Source organism: Nannospalax galili, unplaced genomic scaffold, assembly GCF_000622305.1.
Source record: "Nannospalax galili isolate Female #2095 unplaced genomic scaffold, S.galili_v1.0 scaffold1340, whole genome shotgun sequence".
Classification (NCBI taxonomy): domain Eukaryota; kingdom Metazoa; phylum Chordata; class Mammalia; order Rodentia; family Spalacidae; genus Nannospalax; species Nannospalax galili.
In genome coordinates this window covers 159925-179864 of record NW_008346293.1, presented here as the reverse complement: position 1 = coordinate 179864, position 19940 = coordinate 159925, and the positions used below count along the sequence as shown (strand labels likewise).

The 19940-nt window shown below is 35.3% G+C and overlaps 1 protein-coding gene across 1 annotated transcript in view; it reads right to left on the bottom strand.

Annotated features, from left to right (window-relative positions):
* Trdn (triadin) overlaps positions 1-16789 on the bottom strand; it is a 226845-nt gene extending 210056 nt beyond the window's left edge. Inside the window, exons 1-2 of the mRNA XM_029568123.1 lie at positions 16673-16789; positions 7662-7871 (exon numbers count right to left, since the gene is read on the bottom strand). Coding sequence (XP_029423983.1) covers positions 7662-7871; positions 16673-16721 — 259 coding nt within the window. The 5' untranslated portion in view covers positions 16722-16789. The remainder of the gene's footprint in view (positions 1-7661; positions 7872-16672) is intronic.
* Positions 16790-19940: the final 3151 nt, after the last annotated feature.

The following is a 19940-nucleotide window of genomic DNA, read 5'->3' as shown; positions in this document are numbered from 1 at the left end:
TGATAGATAGATAGATAGATAATAGATAGATGATAGATAGATGATAGATTAGATAGATGATAGAGAGATAGATAGATAGATAGATAGATAGATGATAGATAGATGATAGATAGATGATAAATATATGATAGATTAGATAGGTAGATGACAGATAGATAGATAGATAGATAGATAGATAGATAGATAGATGATAGATGATATAGTAGATAGACCGACAGATAGCATAGAGATGACAGATTTGTTAAATTTGTACTTTGGGAATAACATTGAGATTTGCCTAAATGATTTTACTCTGTTAAACTCATAGTCAACAACAGTGCACCTGCTTATCTGGGCTAAATGCCAAGAAAAGAAAAAAAATCAGGGAAATTAATTTCCAAGAGCAATAGATAAATGGCACACATCATTAGAAAAAAAAAAGTCTATCTAAAAGGCACATTCTGGGAATGTTTGTAAAACTTTAGTGATAAAATGATGCTTCATGCCATCATGTTATTGCTGCCTTTCTCCTCAGATTACTGAACTTATTTTCCCCTAATAAGTTTCATATTCAAGGTACATTTAATGAGTGATGGCTTCTTATGTGCTAGGCATGCATTGTTTACATGTTATTTTATTTTGATTATTACCAATCTGTTTTTGAAATAAATATAATTTGTGAGAATTTTGGAAATTTTCTGACTAAGGATAGAATAGAAACACCACAGTCTGACTGAAGCATAATTTTCCCTGTTATAGGTAACGAGGTTGACAAATTATGGCACTCGTTTTTGTGCAAGAAATACTAAATTACTACAATATGCACACTATGAGCTACAAGAAAATCATTATTAATTTCTTTAGATATCCTATTTGTGCCAAATGTGGAGGCACAGCTTTTAATCCTAGCATTCCAGAGGCAGAGGCAGACAAATCTGAGTTTGAGGCCAGCCTGGTCTACAGAGCAAATTCTGGGCTGTACAGGATTGCAGAGTAAGACCCTATCAAAAAAAAGAAAAAGAAAAAGAAAGAGAGAGAGAGAAAGAGAGAGAGAGTGCATGCAAGAGTGAGAGGGAGGGGGAGGGAGGGAAGGAAGGAAGGAAGGAAGGAAGGAAGGAAGGAAGAAAGAAAGGAAGTCCCATTTATTTGAAGAGACGTTTTCCTTTCATTAATGAAGCAAAAGCCATTTGTAAGAAATTTCAATCAAGTGTACAAATTTTAGTCAAGAATTCCAAATTATCAGTTACCATTCTGTTTTCTGGAAGGGCTTCCTGGTTTAGTCTGGAGAAGCTTAATCAGACCTCCAGCAACTACTTTGAGAACCTCTCAAAGTTACTCTCAGTTACTAAGAGAGTAACTTGATCTTCCTCCACAGAAATTTCTGACAGTATTTATTTTCCAGGAGAGAAGTAAGGGACAGGAGACATCAGGGAGATCCTACACCTTGACTGGTGGCTGTTGTTCTGATCCATTTATAGCTGTCCATTTCATTCTCATAAGTATCCTGTTCTGGATAGTAAAATACATAGATACCCAGGAGTAAGGTTTACATGCTATCTAATCAGTAAAATAGAATTACAGATTTTCCAATTTTCTTAAATATAAATTTCTAGGTGAGAGTTGGGCAGTTAGAGAAAGGAAGGCAGACAGGAAGTAGTGACAAAGCTATTGGGAATCCTCTGAAGGTCGGTGCAGGGCAGGTCCTTTCACAGCCACACACCTATTCACCAACATCCTGGCCACTCCTCCAGCTCCTGCTGGCCTATCTCGAAGCCACATCTCCAAAGCATGTCCTGCCAGTTCCTGACCAACAACTCAACATCTCTGTCATTCGAAGTGGTAAGAAAAAAATGAAGATTGCAGTTGGTCCTTAAGCTCCTCTTTTGTATTTCCATCTGCCCTCCCAACTTGCAGTCTGCAAGCCCCAGGCAGGTTGTAACAGCTCTACATAACCTGCTTAGCTCCCAGGAATTCATGAGCTATACTATGATTCTTATTCTGGGTAATGCTGAGTAGTTCTGTACTCTGATTAACAATGGAAAATACACCAAGGGATTGATTGAATATTTTTTGACGGTTATGTTTGTTTTAAAAAAAATGGAGAATTGAAATATCATTTACACTATGTTTATATTTGGTATGCCAAAATTTGTCTTCCTTGTTGTAGTGGTGATTTAAATGAGAATGTCTCCCATAGGCTCCAAGTATTTGAATAGGTGGTCACGTGTGGCACTGTTTGGGGAATTCAGGAGGTGCAGCCTTGCTGGAGGAAGCATGTCACTGGGGGGACGGGGCGGGGGCGGTTAGGAGTTCATAGCCACACCCGACTTGTTTCTGTCTCATTGCTTCCTGTGCGTGCCTGAAGATGTCAGCCTCAGCTTTCTGTTGCAGCCATAATGCTTGGATGGGTTCTCAACTTTCTGGAACTGTAAGTCAAATAAACTTTCTGTAAGTGGCCTTGGCCATGGAATTTTATCACAGCTGTAGAAAGTGATGTAGAGCAGAAGTTGGTGTCCAGGGTGGGAAACAACACACTAATTTTTCAGAAGAGAAAGCAAGATGCATGTCCATTTCACAAATAAGGAATGGAAATCCCCAGTCATCTTAGTGTGTGAGTTATTTGCATGTATGCCAAGAGGAGGTTACATAAGCAAATCTGATCAGAGTCTAAAAATGAGTTAGGAAGGCTGCTGAGGGAAGGAACATTGTCTTCCTTAAGACAGCACAGTATGTGCTTAATAGAAACAAAATTTCATTTCTCTATGAAGCCCTTCTAATAGCTTCAAAGTATTTACCTACTTTTATAAAGCATCAGAGGATAATTTAGGCACAATGGTAGGAGCTCTGGCCTTCAGGATCAGCTCCAGCAAGCTTTCTTCTGTTGCTAGCTATGTGTTTAAAAGATTAATGATTACATATTCAAAGACTATTGAGTTAATACAAAAGACTCATCATGGAGATTATACTAATACCTGGTAAAAGTTTAAATTATATCAGTTAACATAAAAAATATAAAAGTATCATTCACATTTTAAAACTCTCAATGAAGTAATTTTTTTACTATGAAAAATCAGCATTAGAAAGACTGCTTAGAACTTGCTAAATGGATAAATGGAATTAGAAATGTAATGTAAGTGAATATGTTCCATCCACACAAAGATTAATATGAAGTCCACATTTTTGCTATAATTATACCAAGTCCTTGAACTTACATTCTTTACATTCCTGAAACGAATCATTTAAATTTTAATGAGCTAAAAGCATTTGAATTTTTTGAAAATTTATACATTTTTCCTTTTGAACTTCAAGTTTTATAATTTTCAATTCTAATCAATTGGTGTCCTTTTATTTTCCTAAATATAATGCTATAATGCTATTCATCTTAACATAGCATCCTTTTCTGTGTGCCTGTTTTTAAAAAAAGTTACAATATTTATTTTGCGCTAGAGCAGTACATGATACAACTTTATACCTGTGTATTTATCTAAAGATACATAATTTGGCAACGTAGATTCTTTTGTGAATGAAGTATGTGGTAACCAGACACCCCAAGTTGCCCCTGTCTCTTGCCTATGCTTATAATCATCACTGTCTAGTACTCATGAATGGCTTTCAAAAGAATACTTAATAGGGCTGACCTGGGCAACCAGAAGAATCCTGCAGAAATGACAATGAGATTCCCAGGACCAGGACTTGAAAGCAGCATGGCTTCTGCTCTGCTTTCTGCTAAAGCATTTGTGATGAAGTCATGTGCTGTATTGTGGCAACACACCAGTCTTGACAGTTTTCTGAGTAAGACATCTTGCAAATAGCTCCACCATTCACATCAGTCTTGTATTAACTATCACATCAGGCAATGTCCTTACTGCAATATCAGGACAGAACTCAACATAGAACCACCTAGATAATCATTTCCCAATTCCTGACCCATCAATATTATGTTAAATTACATGTTTATCATTGCCTCAATCCTTGTACTTTTAAAATTTTTATTTTTATTATATATTTTTATGTTTTGTTTACTTGTATGTATATGCACTATGTATAGGCAGTGTCTGCTAAGGCCGGAGGATATCAGGTATCCCATAACTGGAGTTAGAGACAATTGTGAGTCACCATATTGTTACCAGAAATCAAACCCAGATCCTCTGTAAGAGGGACAAGTGCTATTAACTGAGCCATCTCTCCAGCCCTACCTCTGAATTTTGAAGAAATTTATTAAATAGTCATGAATAACTGTTATGAAATATCACAAGTAAAATTCATAGTATATTCAGTTTACACATGCTAATTTCATTATATTTCTCTTCTTCTTTTTTCTTTTTTTTCTTTTTGAGACTGGCTCTCCCGGCCACAAATGGCAGCCACGGTTGGCCTGGCACTGACCAGTTAGATCAAGTTGGCCTTGCTCTCACAGATCTACCTGCTTCTGCCTCCAAAGTGCTAGCATTAAAGGCATGGACCACCATATCTGGTTTTTATTACTTTCTTAATTCTCCAGGTTAAGCTCGAGAACTCTTCAGCTAAATAAAATAAAATATATAAATATATACACATATGCTTCTAAATTATGTAAGACATAGTTTCAGTCTCAAAATATCAGCATTGTGCATTTAAGTAATGTTCATTAGATAATATACTACATGACAGACATTCATGCACAGAGAGGAATACAACAATCCTTTCCTTGGTTAAATTTTAGTTTTTGAGTTATATGATCAATTAAAACAATGTTTATAATATGTTGTGGTAATTCTTCAAACAGGTTTCCACAGAGTACTCGGAGAATGGAGGTACATTAGATATAGTGCCTACTTATGCCATTTCAGGATGCTTCATAAGAGAAGTAGGTCTTGAAGCATGAATAAACTTTCTCAAGAAAAAAAGTGAAGGACAGGTCTCCACTAATAGTGACACTGATACTAGTGATATTGATACTTACACTGATATAAGAACTGATGCTGTACAGTATTTATGACAAACTGAGGTCTGTTCCAAATTCTTTAACATATTCCCTCACTTTATCATCTTGACAATCCTATCACATAGATGCTTCTAAAAATCCCCACTATATAGGTGAAAAAAACAAGGCACAGAGTGGGTACCTATGATCCCCATTATCAAAGAGCTACCAAGTAGCATAGTGTGAACTGAATACCAAGAAAATACAGCACTGAAGTTTCCATCTTTATCTATTAATTATTACTGGGCTCTACTGGGGTCTGGGGTGGGAAAAATGGCATGTTCTCTAGCAACAAGAAACAAGTTTGTGTTTCCATAGGATGAGGAGGTAAGAACAAGAGTAAATGTGGTTGGGAAATTGGATCCAAGTGGTGAATTACAAGTTGAAAATGAAGAGCCAAGCCAAGGACCTGATTTCGTGTCAGTTATTTGCTGTACTTGACAACAGGAAACAAAATGCTTTATCAAATGTCTGTTTTGTGAAGGTGTCCTTAGAGCAATATTAGTGCGTAATTAACTGATGAAAAAGTTATAAAATTACAGAAATACCCTTACAAATACCTCATATGAAATTTGGTAATGCATATGGTGTTACTGATAGTAAGGATCAAATTGATACATTTGAGTTTAGCAAGATAGATTATGCTCACCTTTGCGGTCAAAACAAACTGAGCTTGACTAGAGGGAAACCTTGTGTGGAATGGATGGTGTGGTTGACAATAAATACAGAGAACATGAGGAAATCTAACATGGATGTTATGTTTCACACCTAAGACTGACAAACTAGTAACAATCAGATAAATGCTGGCAATACAGGTACTTTTCATAACCCTTGATGACCGAGGTCCAGGAGAAAATATGTTCAAAAATTAAGTAATCTAATCTGAAAATCTAACTGTAGGTGGATTTTCATTTATAGAGAAAGAATAAACTTCTTTTGTGATATTTTCTGTGCCTACTTACAAAATTAACTTATTCATATTAGATTGGCATAAGTTCTGCAAAATATCTATAAGTAAATGAATTAACTATGTTTCATGATATTTAGTTTTAAATTTAAAGTAAATAAAATTCTTTTTAAAAAAATGGAAAGGAGGGGCTGGAGAGATGGCTCAGCAGTTAAGAGCACTGATTGCTCTTGCAGAGTACCTGGGCTCATATCCCAGGACCCACATGGTGAGTAACAACCATCTATAACTTCAGTTCCAGGGGATTCAACTGCCTCTTCTGCCCTCTGTGGGCATTGCATGACACAGGTACACTTACTTACATGCACACAGTGTACTCATAAAAAATTGATAATAAATAAAATAATTTTGAAAATGATAAAAAATAAAAATATGTGAACTTCTGTAATTCAGACAGAGCAGAAGTAGAATTTTCTCGGGTAATACTTCAAAAGATTTTTGCCTAAAATTCTAAGTCATTTTATATTATAGACAATGTAACTACATTTTCTTTCAAATACCTATGTGGCACTACAGCAAATGCATTGCCTATTAAGAGCAGGCACCTATGGCTCTGTTTGGGTGACATTTGAGGTCTTTACCTGATAAATGATGCTAGCCAAAGTCCAATTACCAAAGATATAGCTGACAGAAGTCATGTCTGTCACAGCTCCATGTCCATAAACTTAAATAATACACATTTATATCTTTATAATATTTATATCACATTTTTATTCATATATCATACACATTTTCTGATACATAGGGAAGGTAATTGATAAGTAATTGTTGAATAACTAATATCCTATGATGAATAAAAGGAGGATTCCTGAGGTCATATACTCTAATCCATAGCATCTAGCTGCTAATGATTCTACTGCCACTTGGGGGGGGAGGAGAGAGAGAGAGAGAGAGAGAGAGAATGAGAGGGTGGTGGGACAAATGTGAAGGACCACATTGAGATGATAATGAAATCTTTTTGCTAGTGGTAAACAGTAATGGTCATAAACTCATTCATCTACTTATGGAATATTTCTTGAGCACACAAATAATTCCTTTCCTCCTGGAACTCACAGTAAATATAGAATGCCAGATGACTGTCAGATATGGAGAAAGATAAATATAAGGCAAAAATATAAAACATCTTTGAACAAAGGGATGCACACTATATCCCAAGACTTAGTAGGCATTATTTTTACTCTATTCCAAATCCATAAGGACATACGGACAGTGATGATGGAGCAACTTGTTATAAGTAATTCTGGGAAATATTTTTCATATTCTCTTCTTTCAGAAGCTACAAACAGGGTAGCTTGTTAAGGGGAACAAAGAGTATATCTGGAAAGGTTGATCTTGGGACCACATGTCAGTGTGACAGAAATGTTCAAATGTCTTCTATTTATCTTATTTCACCTGATTTGTTCTGACTTCATTTTGTCAACTGTGTGCCAACAAGCTGTTCTTTCTTAATAAGAGAATAAACATCAGTTCCAAAGATAAATATCTACCCAGGCCTTTTAATCATCATTTTTATGAAACTGCAGTATTCAACCTTTATTAAGCTCTAAAGATGAGAACCTAGGTTTGATTTTCAAATCTGTGAGCACACAGATCAGAAAAGAGAACAGAAGAAACTGAGTCCAGTGATCTCCCAGCACTTTCTGTGAGCTTTACTCCTCACACTAAGTTGAAATGAAGAGAAGCAATGCTGCTTCTTAGGAGAACATTGCTCATTTAATTGATTTAATTTAAATCAAATTCCACGGATCTTACCTGAGAAGTTTTTGTAATCCACTAAGTCAAACATAACAACAGCAACAGCCGACCATGTGATTATCAGAGCGATGACCAGAAGCCAGGCTGCAGGGGAGCTGAATGTGGTCACGATGTCTTCTGTGACTGTCCTCTTCAGCATCCTTCCAGGGGACTTGGGCACAGATCCATTTTTGTTGTCTATCACAGTTGTGGTTGTAGAAGCATTTCCTAGTCAAACATCCAGAAAGGGAAATATAATTCATAAACTCACATCAGATATTAGTAACACAATAATACAGAATGCATGAATTTTGTAAGCTGTTTTGATACTTTCTGTAGTGGAACATACTTGTGCACCACAGGACTCTAACCTCAAGCCACTCCCACATGATGTCATTCAGCATTTAACCCTCACCCTGAAACCCATATGCTCAAGTGACAAACATTTCTCATCTCAGCAGTTGTGAGTTTGGAGGGCAAGATATTTTTTATTAGCATAACTTTTTTATTAAGTTTTTGTGGCAGTTTGGAAAGCAACCAATTATACCATGCTCATATGAGGGAATCAAAACTAGTGATAAACTATATCAAATGAATGAATTTTTTTTCCTTGACATCCTGATTTAATTTCATAATCTGCCCTCATTGACTACCATTATATTTTGGTAGGTGCACAGAATAATGTGAGTTTTAGTTTGCTTCTCTACCTCTGTGATAAAGCACTGAACAAAAGCAACTTGAGGGAGGAAAGGGTTTATTTCACCTTAGAGTGTACAGTCCATCATGGAGAGAAGCCAGGGTAGAAACTCAAGGCAAGAACTGAAGCATAGGCCATGGAGGAATGCTGCTTATTGGCTTGTTCCTCTCTCCTTGCTCAGCCTGCTTTCCTTTACAACACAGAACCACCTGCACAGGGGTGGCACCACCCATAGTGGTCAAGTTCCTCCTACAATCAAGAAAATGCCTCATATATATGCCAACAGGCCTCTATGTTAGAGGAAATTCCTCAGTTAAGGTTCCTTCTTCCCAGGTATATCAAGTTAACAACTGAAGCTATCCAGCACAATGTTGGGATATCTTACAATATCCATTAAGATACTTGTCCTTGATTTTAAGATTTATATGGACAGGAGATAATGTACAAAAAATAACAAATTTATAAATAAATAAGTGAACATGCATAATTAAAATCTCCCTATTCAAAGACAACTTGTTAAAATGTTCTATTAATATCTGATTTTCTATCCATACATATAAATATGCAAACATTTTATTTTTTCTTAACATCATCACACTTTTACTTGTTTGTAACCAGGCAATATATAATAAGTGTTAAGAACATAAGTATAAGAGAATTATTTAAACTAGAAAATAAAGTATGAGCCCTTGAAACAGATGTGCACACATGATTCTCCTGGCATAAATCCAGTCCATACAACATTCCATAGATATTGTTGTAGAAATGAAAATACTATATGCTAGAGTAAACATGCTCTTCTAACATAAAATGGTACTATCTCTCTTTATAACAGGAAGATAAATGTCATAAAATTATTTGACTACCCAGAGATGAGAAAACTCAGTGCATATTAGTAGATAACTTCCATGAAATATACCTAGTACAACTAATTTCGTAAAGATAAAATGGTAAATTTAGGCTCAAATTTTCAAAATATTAAAATACTAATAAAGACCACCATAGGCAAAAGGATTTAATTTTTAAATGAGTTTAGATAGAAATTAGCAATAATGATGACACACTTCCTCTTTAAAAAAAAAAACAAACAAACTGTGGAAATGTGTATTCCAAGTTCATGAACTCAATTTACTGGAAGGAGAGCAAGATGGAATGATACCTTTAAAAACAGATTTCATAGACTGTACTTGAAATGGTGCTCAAAGAAGGAAAATTAGAACTCAGGTCATATCCTCTCATTGATTTTTGTGCCAAATTCCCATCAGTCCTGATGGAGGGTCTGAAATGGGTGAATGATTGGAGTGCTTTAAAATGAGATTTAAGCCCCAAGTGGGGACATAAGTGAATCAAATCGTCAGAATAATGATTTTCAGGAGAGTAAATGAATTAGAAGTGCTTAGGAGTGGCCCACCTGAAAGTTGATATGTTTCTAATCTCCAGTATCTTGATCTCTGGAAGACTTTCTACTACTCCTGAAGAATTGTTTCTGCGCTTGAGATTCACTTCAGCAAGTTGTAAATTACATTATCAGACAATGATACACATGCTTTCCTTGGTGTCTTAAAACTGAAAGTGTAAGTTTACTGAGATTTGACTTTAGTGTGTTGAATTTTGATCACATTTAAGAAATAGAAAAACTTAAAAGGAACACTAATTTCTGATTTTTTCTTTTGCAATCAGTAAAAAAATTGGAGAAAACATAAATTTAGGAAGTAAGCAGTGCACATTCAGATTTAAATGATCAATTTCATGTTTTTTTTTGTTTTTGTTTTTTTTGTTTGTTTTTTGGGTCTTTTTGAAACAGGGTCTCCTTGTAGCCCCAGCTGGCCTGGAACTCACTATGTAGACCAGGCTGGCCTTTAACTCACAGCGATCCGCCTGCCTCTGCCTCCCAAATGTTGGGATTAAAGGCCTGCGCCACCATTTTTAAACAGTTGAAGGTGAAAAGGTTAACAGTATTTCATTGTCTTTTTTAGTTTTTCACTTAACATCCTCAAACTTCTACTTAAAAATTTATCAAGACTCAAATGTATTGGAAATATAATATTCGATGAGAAAACAAAAAATAATTGGATAGTAATCCAAAGGTTATCTTGCTGAAAGACTCAGTTGGCTTTGGTAAGGAGCACCTGAGCAGCGCCTTTCAATTTTCCATTAAGATGTGCTGCAGAAGCCACACAAATCCAAGTGGCATAAAAATGAGGGGCATAAATTGCCTTCCTTGACAGCTGGTCAAGATAAATGCAAGGAACAGAATGTGTAATCTGAGATTATTTAATGTTCGAGAAGCACTTTAAAGATGACAAGAGCTGGTTATTGATGTGGTGGAAAAAATGAGAGGTAAATATTACTGAGCAATTTGACATGCTACACTTAGAGAAAGTTGGCACTTTAGAACTGGAGCAGAGAAGCCAGGATGTAAAGCTACTTTCCATGCCTACATTTATATTCTATTCATTTTTGTTCCATACAAATTATTTTGATTGCTAGACAGAATCAGGTTCAAAAGAAGTGGGGATCTGATTGCAAGGCCATGTCATTTCTGCGCTATAAAGCAGAGTAACGGGCCACTTGTGGAATAGTTCCAAAGATGCCTTCACTGTCAAACTGTGCAAAGAAGAATAAATCAGAAGCCTCCTTATGGAGGTCACTTAACCTCACCATGCCTTATTAATCATCTGAAGAAATTGCCAAGGGCTCTCGCCCATTATTATTCCCGTGGCGCACCGGCAATACGATGCTTGCCAGGATTCTATATTTTAGAATGATATCAGCAAAATACTGCATTTTCATCACATAAGAGCATTATGAATTTTGCATTTCACCATGTGATGTCATTTATGAAATACTCTTACACTGTGTTTCTCCAATATTTGGAGAGCAAAGGAGAAAGACTGTAGTATATAATGTCAATAATAGTTTAAAATACTGACAACATAATTCACCATCTCATGAAAGAATGAGTTTTACTCTATTTGAGGGCTCTAAAAACACATATATGTAAATAAGAATTCTATAGAAAAGTCTGTTGAAAAGATCATTGGGCAAGTATGGTTTTAAAGGTTAAAAAAGTTCTCCATCATTTGGTAATGTAACTAGTTCTAGTATTTGTAGAATGTGTATGTATTATACACATAGAAAGGCATAATGAATAATTTTTTGTAAGTATACATAAACTAAAAGATTTTGAGAGGCAATATAAATTATGAGAATTATCAATAATGGCTTTACTCAAACAACCATATGTCCTCATCAATATATATAATATTTCTGACCCAAAGGAAATAATGTAATTTGGGGAGTTTTGTTTCTTTTTACTTTTTTTGAGACAAGATCTCACAGTGTAACCCTGACTGGCCTGGAACTTGCTACATAGACCAATCTGGCTTACAATTCACAAAGATCCACCTGCCTCTGCTTACAAGTGCTAGAATTAAAGGTGTGTACCATCACAGCCAGCCTTAGAAATAATATAAGTTTTAGAAGAACACAAACTGTAGATGTTTGAGATAGATACACAATTTCCAGAGCTTTCTTATAGATGGAAATTACTTTTGCTTCAAACTATAAGCTGTTTTTCTGCCACTTTCAATGGGTGTCTCATTCACATTGCTACTATATTCCCAAGATTTGGGGGGATCTGATAATTATAATAGAATTTCAGAGGGCATTTTGGCTACCTTTGCTATCTTCTGATGATGGGCTATATAAAGAGATTTTGAATTAATTAATTATTTATTTATTTACTTACTTATTTTTGAGACAGTGTCTCACTACATAAACCAGACTGGTCTCAAACTCACAGACATCCACCTGCCTCTGCCTTCTGAGTGACTCAATTAAAAGCATGCTCCACCATGTCTGGCCCTAAATACTTTTATTTTTAATATGATCCCAAAACTCCTTATTAGCCACCCATTCCTTCTACTCTTCTACTGTGTGAATTTTTTTCCAGTAGTGAGACTGGACTGCATACCAGTTCCCCACCTGACCTTCAGATTACACTTTTTTATTCATGACTGTGAGGGGTGTTATAAACTCCCACACCCATTTTTCTTTATCTGCTGGAAGGTTTTGAGTCATACTTGCAGCAGCACTCTTGTCCACCATGGTAAACAGCTACAAGATGGAGAGAGCCATAATCCTAAAACCATCATGTGAACTCATGGAGTCAGTTGTTTTTAGATCCAGATGCACATCTGGCCTTTGCAGTTACATGAGAACATATAAATAACTGATTTTATTTTGGTGTTCTGTTACTAGCCATCACGGATTCTGACTAAGGCTCTTGCCTCTGTTAGAGATGTAAATATCTTTTTCTTAACTGATTGTGCTATGAGAATCGATTAGTCAGAATAATCTGAATGCCCAGCACTATTATAAAAATTGTTTTATAGTTGAAAAGAAGCATCAGCTCTCAGTCTTATTTCTCAAGTGGCTGATTGTCATGGCCCTTAGTGAAAAGAAGTTCTTTGGGATTTGCAAAGTCAGTTTCTGTCTTTGAGGTACTATTTCTAAGAACAGTTCTCTTGGGATCTGGTTGATTAAGAGACTCTAGCTTGATATTATGGTCTGAAAGGGTATGACCCCCAAAATGTATGGTGAAATTCCCACTCTCAAGGGGATGGTTTCAAGAAATGGGAGCTTGTGAAAATGATTAGTTTATCAATGGAACTTTGACCCTTAAAAAAGAAGATTGTGATTTCTCATCCCTTGTGAGTTTAGAATGAAGTGACAGCTGTCTGTGAGGGAACAGAGCCTCACTAGACACAAAGTTTACCTTAATCTTGGACTTCCCATCTCCCACAACTGTGGGGAACACATTTGTATTGTTTGTAACCTACCTTCCCTTCTTACAAATATTTTCTGATATTTTACTCAGTAAGTCCTTTCTGGAAAATAATTGGTGTCTGTTGGTTTTCGCTCTTGAAGCCCATTTTCCGCTACCTTTTGAGCTTTCTCTTTTCATTTTAGTAGTTGCTCACTATTCAGAATATTAACTATTTTCTACACTTAAAGTTTTTAAAACACTGATGAATACAAAATTCAATGTTTTGAAGCAAAAACTTCAGCTTTTTATATTTCTTTGATATTTTGAAATAAATATTATTCTCTTTTCTTATGTTATAATATTTATGAATAAATGTCATGAGAGGGCTAAAAACTATAACTTAATGTTTAAGAGAAAATTAGCGATCAAATCATATTACTTAGTAAAACACTTTTATACAGTAGACCACACAATAAATACTTAGCAGATATAAACCATAACTGTTGTTAAAGGAAATGTTTAAAAGTATATCACATTAACCTAAAATGTTTACATACAATCAATAAACACCTCTAACCAAAGAAAAGACTGAAGTAACAAATGACATATTTCTGATATAAGAACATGTTGAAATGAGGGCTATGTTATTGATAAAGTAAAACTGTTTGGGTCAATTTCATAAGACCTAGGAATTTCAGGTGATCAATATAGCTATGGTAGAAGACAACTTGAAGATTAAGGATGTAGCACAGTGTTAAAGGGTTTCCTATCAACTGCAAGGTCTTTGTTCAATCTTTAGCACTTCCAAAGATTAAATCAAAACAAAAAATAAGAAAAAGACTAAGACTAACAATGTTAAAAAAGGATACATTTACTAAAAATATCTATCATTCACCAGAGACATTCTTTTTATTTATTTATTTATTTTATTTATTTTTTATTTGTCTTTTTAAAGACGGGGTCTCCCTGTAGTCCCAGCTCTCCTGGAACTCACTGTGTAGAGGAGGCTGGCCTTGAACTCACAGAGATCTGCCTGCCTCTGCCTTCTGAGTGCTGGGATTAATAAAGGCATTCACCACAATCACTAAGAAGTAACAACCTGGATATTGTTAAGGTTTTTAAATCTGCGAAGGCATAACAGTGAGGGGAGATTGGGTAGAGTAAGTATATAGAAAAATCAGATTGGATAGAGTAAGTATATAGAAAAATAAAAATGTTGATGATCTATATATAAATGCGTGAGGGCTCAGCTTCTTCATCAACTTTGGCTGAAATAATAAAAACCGTAGACTTAAACATACATATATAGTTTCTCACTGTTTTGGAGGCTGGTGCTGTGGCAGCATGCTTGGGTTATGGTAAGGGCTCTTTGCTGGCAGATGGCTGACTTTTTAGGCATGTTCATATAGCAGACAAGGATCAATAGAACTCTCTACTGACATAAAATCACTAATTCTCTCATGTTTCCCACCCTTAGACTTCCTCTAAACCCGATTTTTTTCCCAACCACCTGATCTACATATATTATCACCACCCAGAGATTAGAGCTTCAGGACATCATTGTGTGGGGAGGTGATACAGTTCTGTACAAAGCATGAATCTTTCACTTTGATTTTCTTTTGTAAAGGTTGTAAAAACTATTAAAATACTTTAAGTTTAATAAGCATAGCTATTTGAATAGAAATGTAGCTTTCATGCTAAAATAATCAAAATCATAGCCAGCAACCTTACTAATATCACACGCCGAGGAACCTGAACTCTAAGTGTCAATGAGCACTCTCTATAGTGGTACACTGTAGAATTGGAAATTTACCAGCATGACCCATGAGGTATCTGTCATATGTCAATCAGATTCATTTCAGATGATTGGTCTATGCTCAGTTCATGGATTCAGGGAGTCCTAGATAAGAGCAACAATTTCAGAATATGTCAGATATTTGGGGATATAATCTGCAGAAAGTCTTCCAAATTCCACTGATTCAGTTTCAGGGAAGTCATAGCAGACATTTGTTCCCAGCAACTATCATTTGAATAGTATAAACATATGATCATTTACTTTGATGAATTTTTTATCTAGTTCTTTCATTTGGCACCATATTTTTTTCTTCAGTTTGCCCATTGTCATTGAACTACAAACTGATGGAAACAAAAAGGCCTTGAATATTGGCATGTTATTTCAACTTGGAAAAATATTTCACTAGAGATTTCAAAATCATTACCTTTCTGTGATTTATTGATTTTAATGTGTGCTCTTTACTTTCTTCTTCCTAAAAACTTGTTCACAGGAACACTCTTCTTGAAGAATTAATCTCTCCTGCTGCCTTTTGTCCTCATAGAGTCACATCATATGACTGAGGGGTCACAAGCATTCATTCCTTTCAGTGTGAGTGTGACTCTCTTCAAAGCATGTGATATACACATTCTCTTTCCTTGTAAATTAATTCCACAACAGTAAGTTCTTATAAAGCTTCAGATTTAAAATACGCTTGTACAAATTGGTAAATTCTTCACATATAAGTTAGTTTCAGGAAAGTTAAGGAAGTCCATATTATATGACTAAATAAATTTTTATTTAATGTCCTCCTCTGGTTGTTTTTAGAAAGGTGACATAAACAGTAAAGTGCTTTGCTTTTTGATATTTTTAATTATAAGTAAATCCATAGACATGCTTTCTATTTAAAATGAAATATGAAATAGCTTACCATAAAAGAAGTAATAACTTAAACATATATGTCATATATATTGTCTTTTACAATAACAATACTATTTTTGTGCATCTTTAAGTACCAACAATTTGAACTTAATTGTCAGTAATATAAATTGATACTTTCCATAGTTAATTTACAAGTAATGCTATGTTCTTATTTGGATCTAAAACACAAGCATAGAATTTTAAAAACTCCAATGAATCAAAATATTCTTATTTTTTGAGGAAAAACACATACTTATTACTGAACATCATTGTAATAGGATATCATTTGCTTTATATATATAAACTTGAATGCAAATCTTCATCAAATCATTTGAAAACTTTGAAATAAATCAGAAAAGTCCATACCAAATTTACACCTTTATGGATTGAGTCTACATATCTTATAAAGAAAAAAGGCATATATGATGAAGAAAATCCAGTGTGACATTTTATACCTTTCGTGTGTGTGTGTGTGTGTGTGTGTGTGTGTGTGTGTGTCTGATGGTCTGTCTTTCTGTCTGTCTGTCTGCCTGCCTGCCTGACTATCCTTCATGTTCTAATCCTTTTATCTACAGGGAAAAGATAACCGTTTCCTATGCCTTTCAAAGCACTCCTAAATGAGCTTGAAGCTTCTTTATGCTCTTCTGAAAAGAACATTACAGTATTTATGACCATATTTCAGAAAAGCAAGCAATTAGGTAAAATACACACTACTTTATGTAACACCTTACTTCTAAGAAGCTCACAGAGTTTTCGAAGGCAGCTAGAACTGGGCACATCTAAAGGGTGGAAAAATATTCTCCTCCTCTTTTATGTGAAAGAAAACTGAATATTTCTTAACCAGAAACAGTATTCTAAAGACTCCTTACCATCAGAGTTCCAGGGGAATCTGAAGCCCTCTTCTGACCTCCGTGGCATTGCCTTATAGCTTGTGTTTGAAGAAAGGACTAAGCTGCCTTTTCCTGGATAATGCAATCTTAGGGTTATGCTTTGCCAAGCGTTAGTCAGTCAGATTCTGTTCTTCTTTTGGGTATATTTTGGAAATCTTTTGGAGTTATGCATTAAAAATCACTTTCCCCTTTAATTTCATAATAAAAGATAAACACATTACACAAATTTGAATCTGAATCATTTTAGAGGAAATTCCTAAAGACAGCATCAACTGTTCTCCACATCTCACTATTGAGTAAATACGACTCCTTTAGAAATTTCTACAGATCATCAAAAAAATAGGTTTTACTCAGAGAGTCTTCATGAGAAAACTACACTGGTTAATATCCTAGCCCTTAAACTTCTCATAATTACATTGCTTTAGGTCCATATGGAGTCATCCCTGCTCCAGGACAATTAAAAGCCATCACATCATCCTGGGATCTGGATGTGTATACGATGCCCTGGGAAACACTCATTTTTTCAGAAGACACAGTGACTCAACAAGAGCACATAGGATGTGGGTGATGAAAGAAGTGCATCTCATGAGGCAATTCATCAAACCGTGACCATGGGTGGTCACAGATCAGTCATTTAGCAAATGTTAAATACTAGGTCAGCCTGCTAAGGCTCCCACAATGAAACAGTAAAAGCTGAGTGAGTTTATACAGTAAGACTTTATTGCTTCACTTGCAGAAGGGTAGGAGTTTTAATCAAGGTATTGCTAGAGTTGTCCCTGAGGGCCTTGTGGGAAAAATTTCTTTTTACAGGACACCAGACATTAGTTACACCTTATCCTACTTTAACTTGATTACCTCTGCAATGCAATTTCCAAAGAAGATCACATTCTAAAGTCTGCTATAAAATAGAATGAAAAATATTTTCAGCATTTGTTAATGGACCCTGTGAAATACCACTCAGGGAAGTCCATTACCCTTAGTACTTGTAATATGGGGGCATTTAAGGGTGAGAAGACATACTATGAAGTAAAAACTATGGATTCTACAAATACTTTAGTATTGAAAGACTAAGGTTAACTCAAGTTAGAAGTAAATCTTGAAGAATTCTAAGGTTTGAAATAGTCAAGATGGCCTGATAATTGGATCAAATCAGAACACAGGGGAAAATGCTTGGAACACATTTCCAGTCAAGAATCTACCCGTGTGGTGTGGAAGCATTAGCTGAAGTACTGAGAGCCATACTTTAGGCATAAATCAAAGACTGTTTTTGAACTCTTGGAAACCACAGGGCATCTGAAAGGCACAGTAGCAACACTCTGGTGTCCTGCAAGTTGTTATTCATATAAATTAAATAGTAATTTAATAACTTGACCAAAATCTATGAAATAAATGTTTCAATTACGTAAAGCAGAATATTTTCATAAAATCACTAATTTGTGCCATTGTTTTACTTTTATAGATCTTATGAGTAATTCTTTCTGGAAGGTTACTATCCTAATAATGTACCCATTTTTTAAATATAACACAGCTACATTCCCACAGTGGCGTTTTTCCCCAAAATAGATCCTGAGAAGAGGAAAGCCTGAGTAACTGCCACATGGACTTTCCATGAAGAGATAAAGAATCATAAGTGAGAAATTTAAAAGTTCTCAAGTATTATCATTTTTTCTTTTGGAACTGACTTTGATTCCTCCGAAAATAAAAGAGTAATCAGAAAGTTTCTTGTCAATTAAAAATATATTAGGAATGTGTCATGGGGCTGGGAAGACAGTGCAATCAGCACCCTTGCTGAGTGAAGTAGTAAGCACAGTTAAACACCAGCTGCCTGGGTCTTGTCATTTAGCTCAAAGTACTGACTAATTGACCCTCTACTGAAAAAGTTTGCCAATCCCTACTTTTGACTCTAGGAGTGTAAGTGACTTGGTAGACGCTCTAAAACTACATTAAATGGTTTTCCAACTGGGAAATAATAATTTATGCTAGCATTTTATGATTCTTAATCAGATACAGGCAGACATATGGAGTAATGAAATAAAAGTGTTCAGATGGGACAAAGCTGAATTCAAGCCACAGCTTTGTTCCTTACTAAGGACTGCACCTGAGTGTTCATCTGTAAAACCAAGGTAATGAAACTACCCCATAGGGTGACCATAAGGAATAGACTATTTGGGGAAATGTCAGATGCAATAGCTTTTAACTCCCTTTCCATCCCTTACCAACCTTCTCCTCTTCAATTTATTAATTGATAGTAGTGATAAAAATTCATCCATATAAACATGGCTTTTCAAAATGTCTCTCTAAGGGGAAAATTACTTTCTCTCCAACCAGTCATTCATTTTGCTCTGTATATAGAATTCTGAAGTACTGAGATTAAACCACTTTTTCACGCAGCTGATAATTGGGGTTATATAACTGAGAAGGTAAGCCCTGGAGGCTTAAGGGTTCATTTCTTTGAAGAGACTTTACATCACAAAATATACAACTGATGCTTAGCTCATACACAACTACCATTAAAAGAAAGCCAGTAGATATAAACTATTCAGAAATTTATTTCTCCAACTAATGTTTGGAATGCCTAATGGGAAAAATTATGCATTTTCATTCATACAAAATGCCTAGTGTTTTTAACGCATTCACAACCAATTACAAAAGCCCAGCATTGCCATTTTGTTAATTCCTTCCACAATTCAGTGCTATTCTTTATTATAAACAGGCATTAGGTCCCCAAGGATTTTTTTTGTAAGGTGGTTATTTGGAGCACAAACGTTTTTCCCTATTTTAATTAAAGAATGTTATGAAGGCTGGTTATGGTCTCAGTATGCCTATCAGAATCGTTTTAATATTATGCAGCTGAATTGTTATACAAATAAAATTGTACATCTCCTCACTCCTTTATGTGTTTTTTAATATTATCTACATAAAGTATAAATAGACAGAAGCAAATCCTAGGCAGTTTAAATCTCAGCTCTTTCAGGAAGCCTTGGAAATTGCCTCTGGGAGAATTTCAATGCCTGCTCTGGATGTTTCCAGGAAATGCTTCTTCACTGATCTCAGATGTACTGTATTTTGTTGTAATTGCCTAAGAAGAGGGGAAGTCTCTTCTGGGTATGGTTTCTACATTGTGTGAATGAGTATAAGCTCTTTGTACACACAGATACATGGTGTGTGTGTGTGAGAGAGAGAGAGAGAGAGAGAGAGAGAGAGAGAGAGAGAGAGAGGTGACCAACAAATAAATATTATTGATATG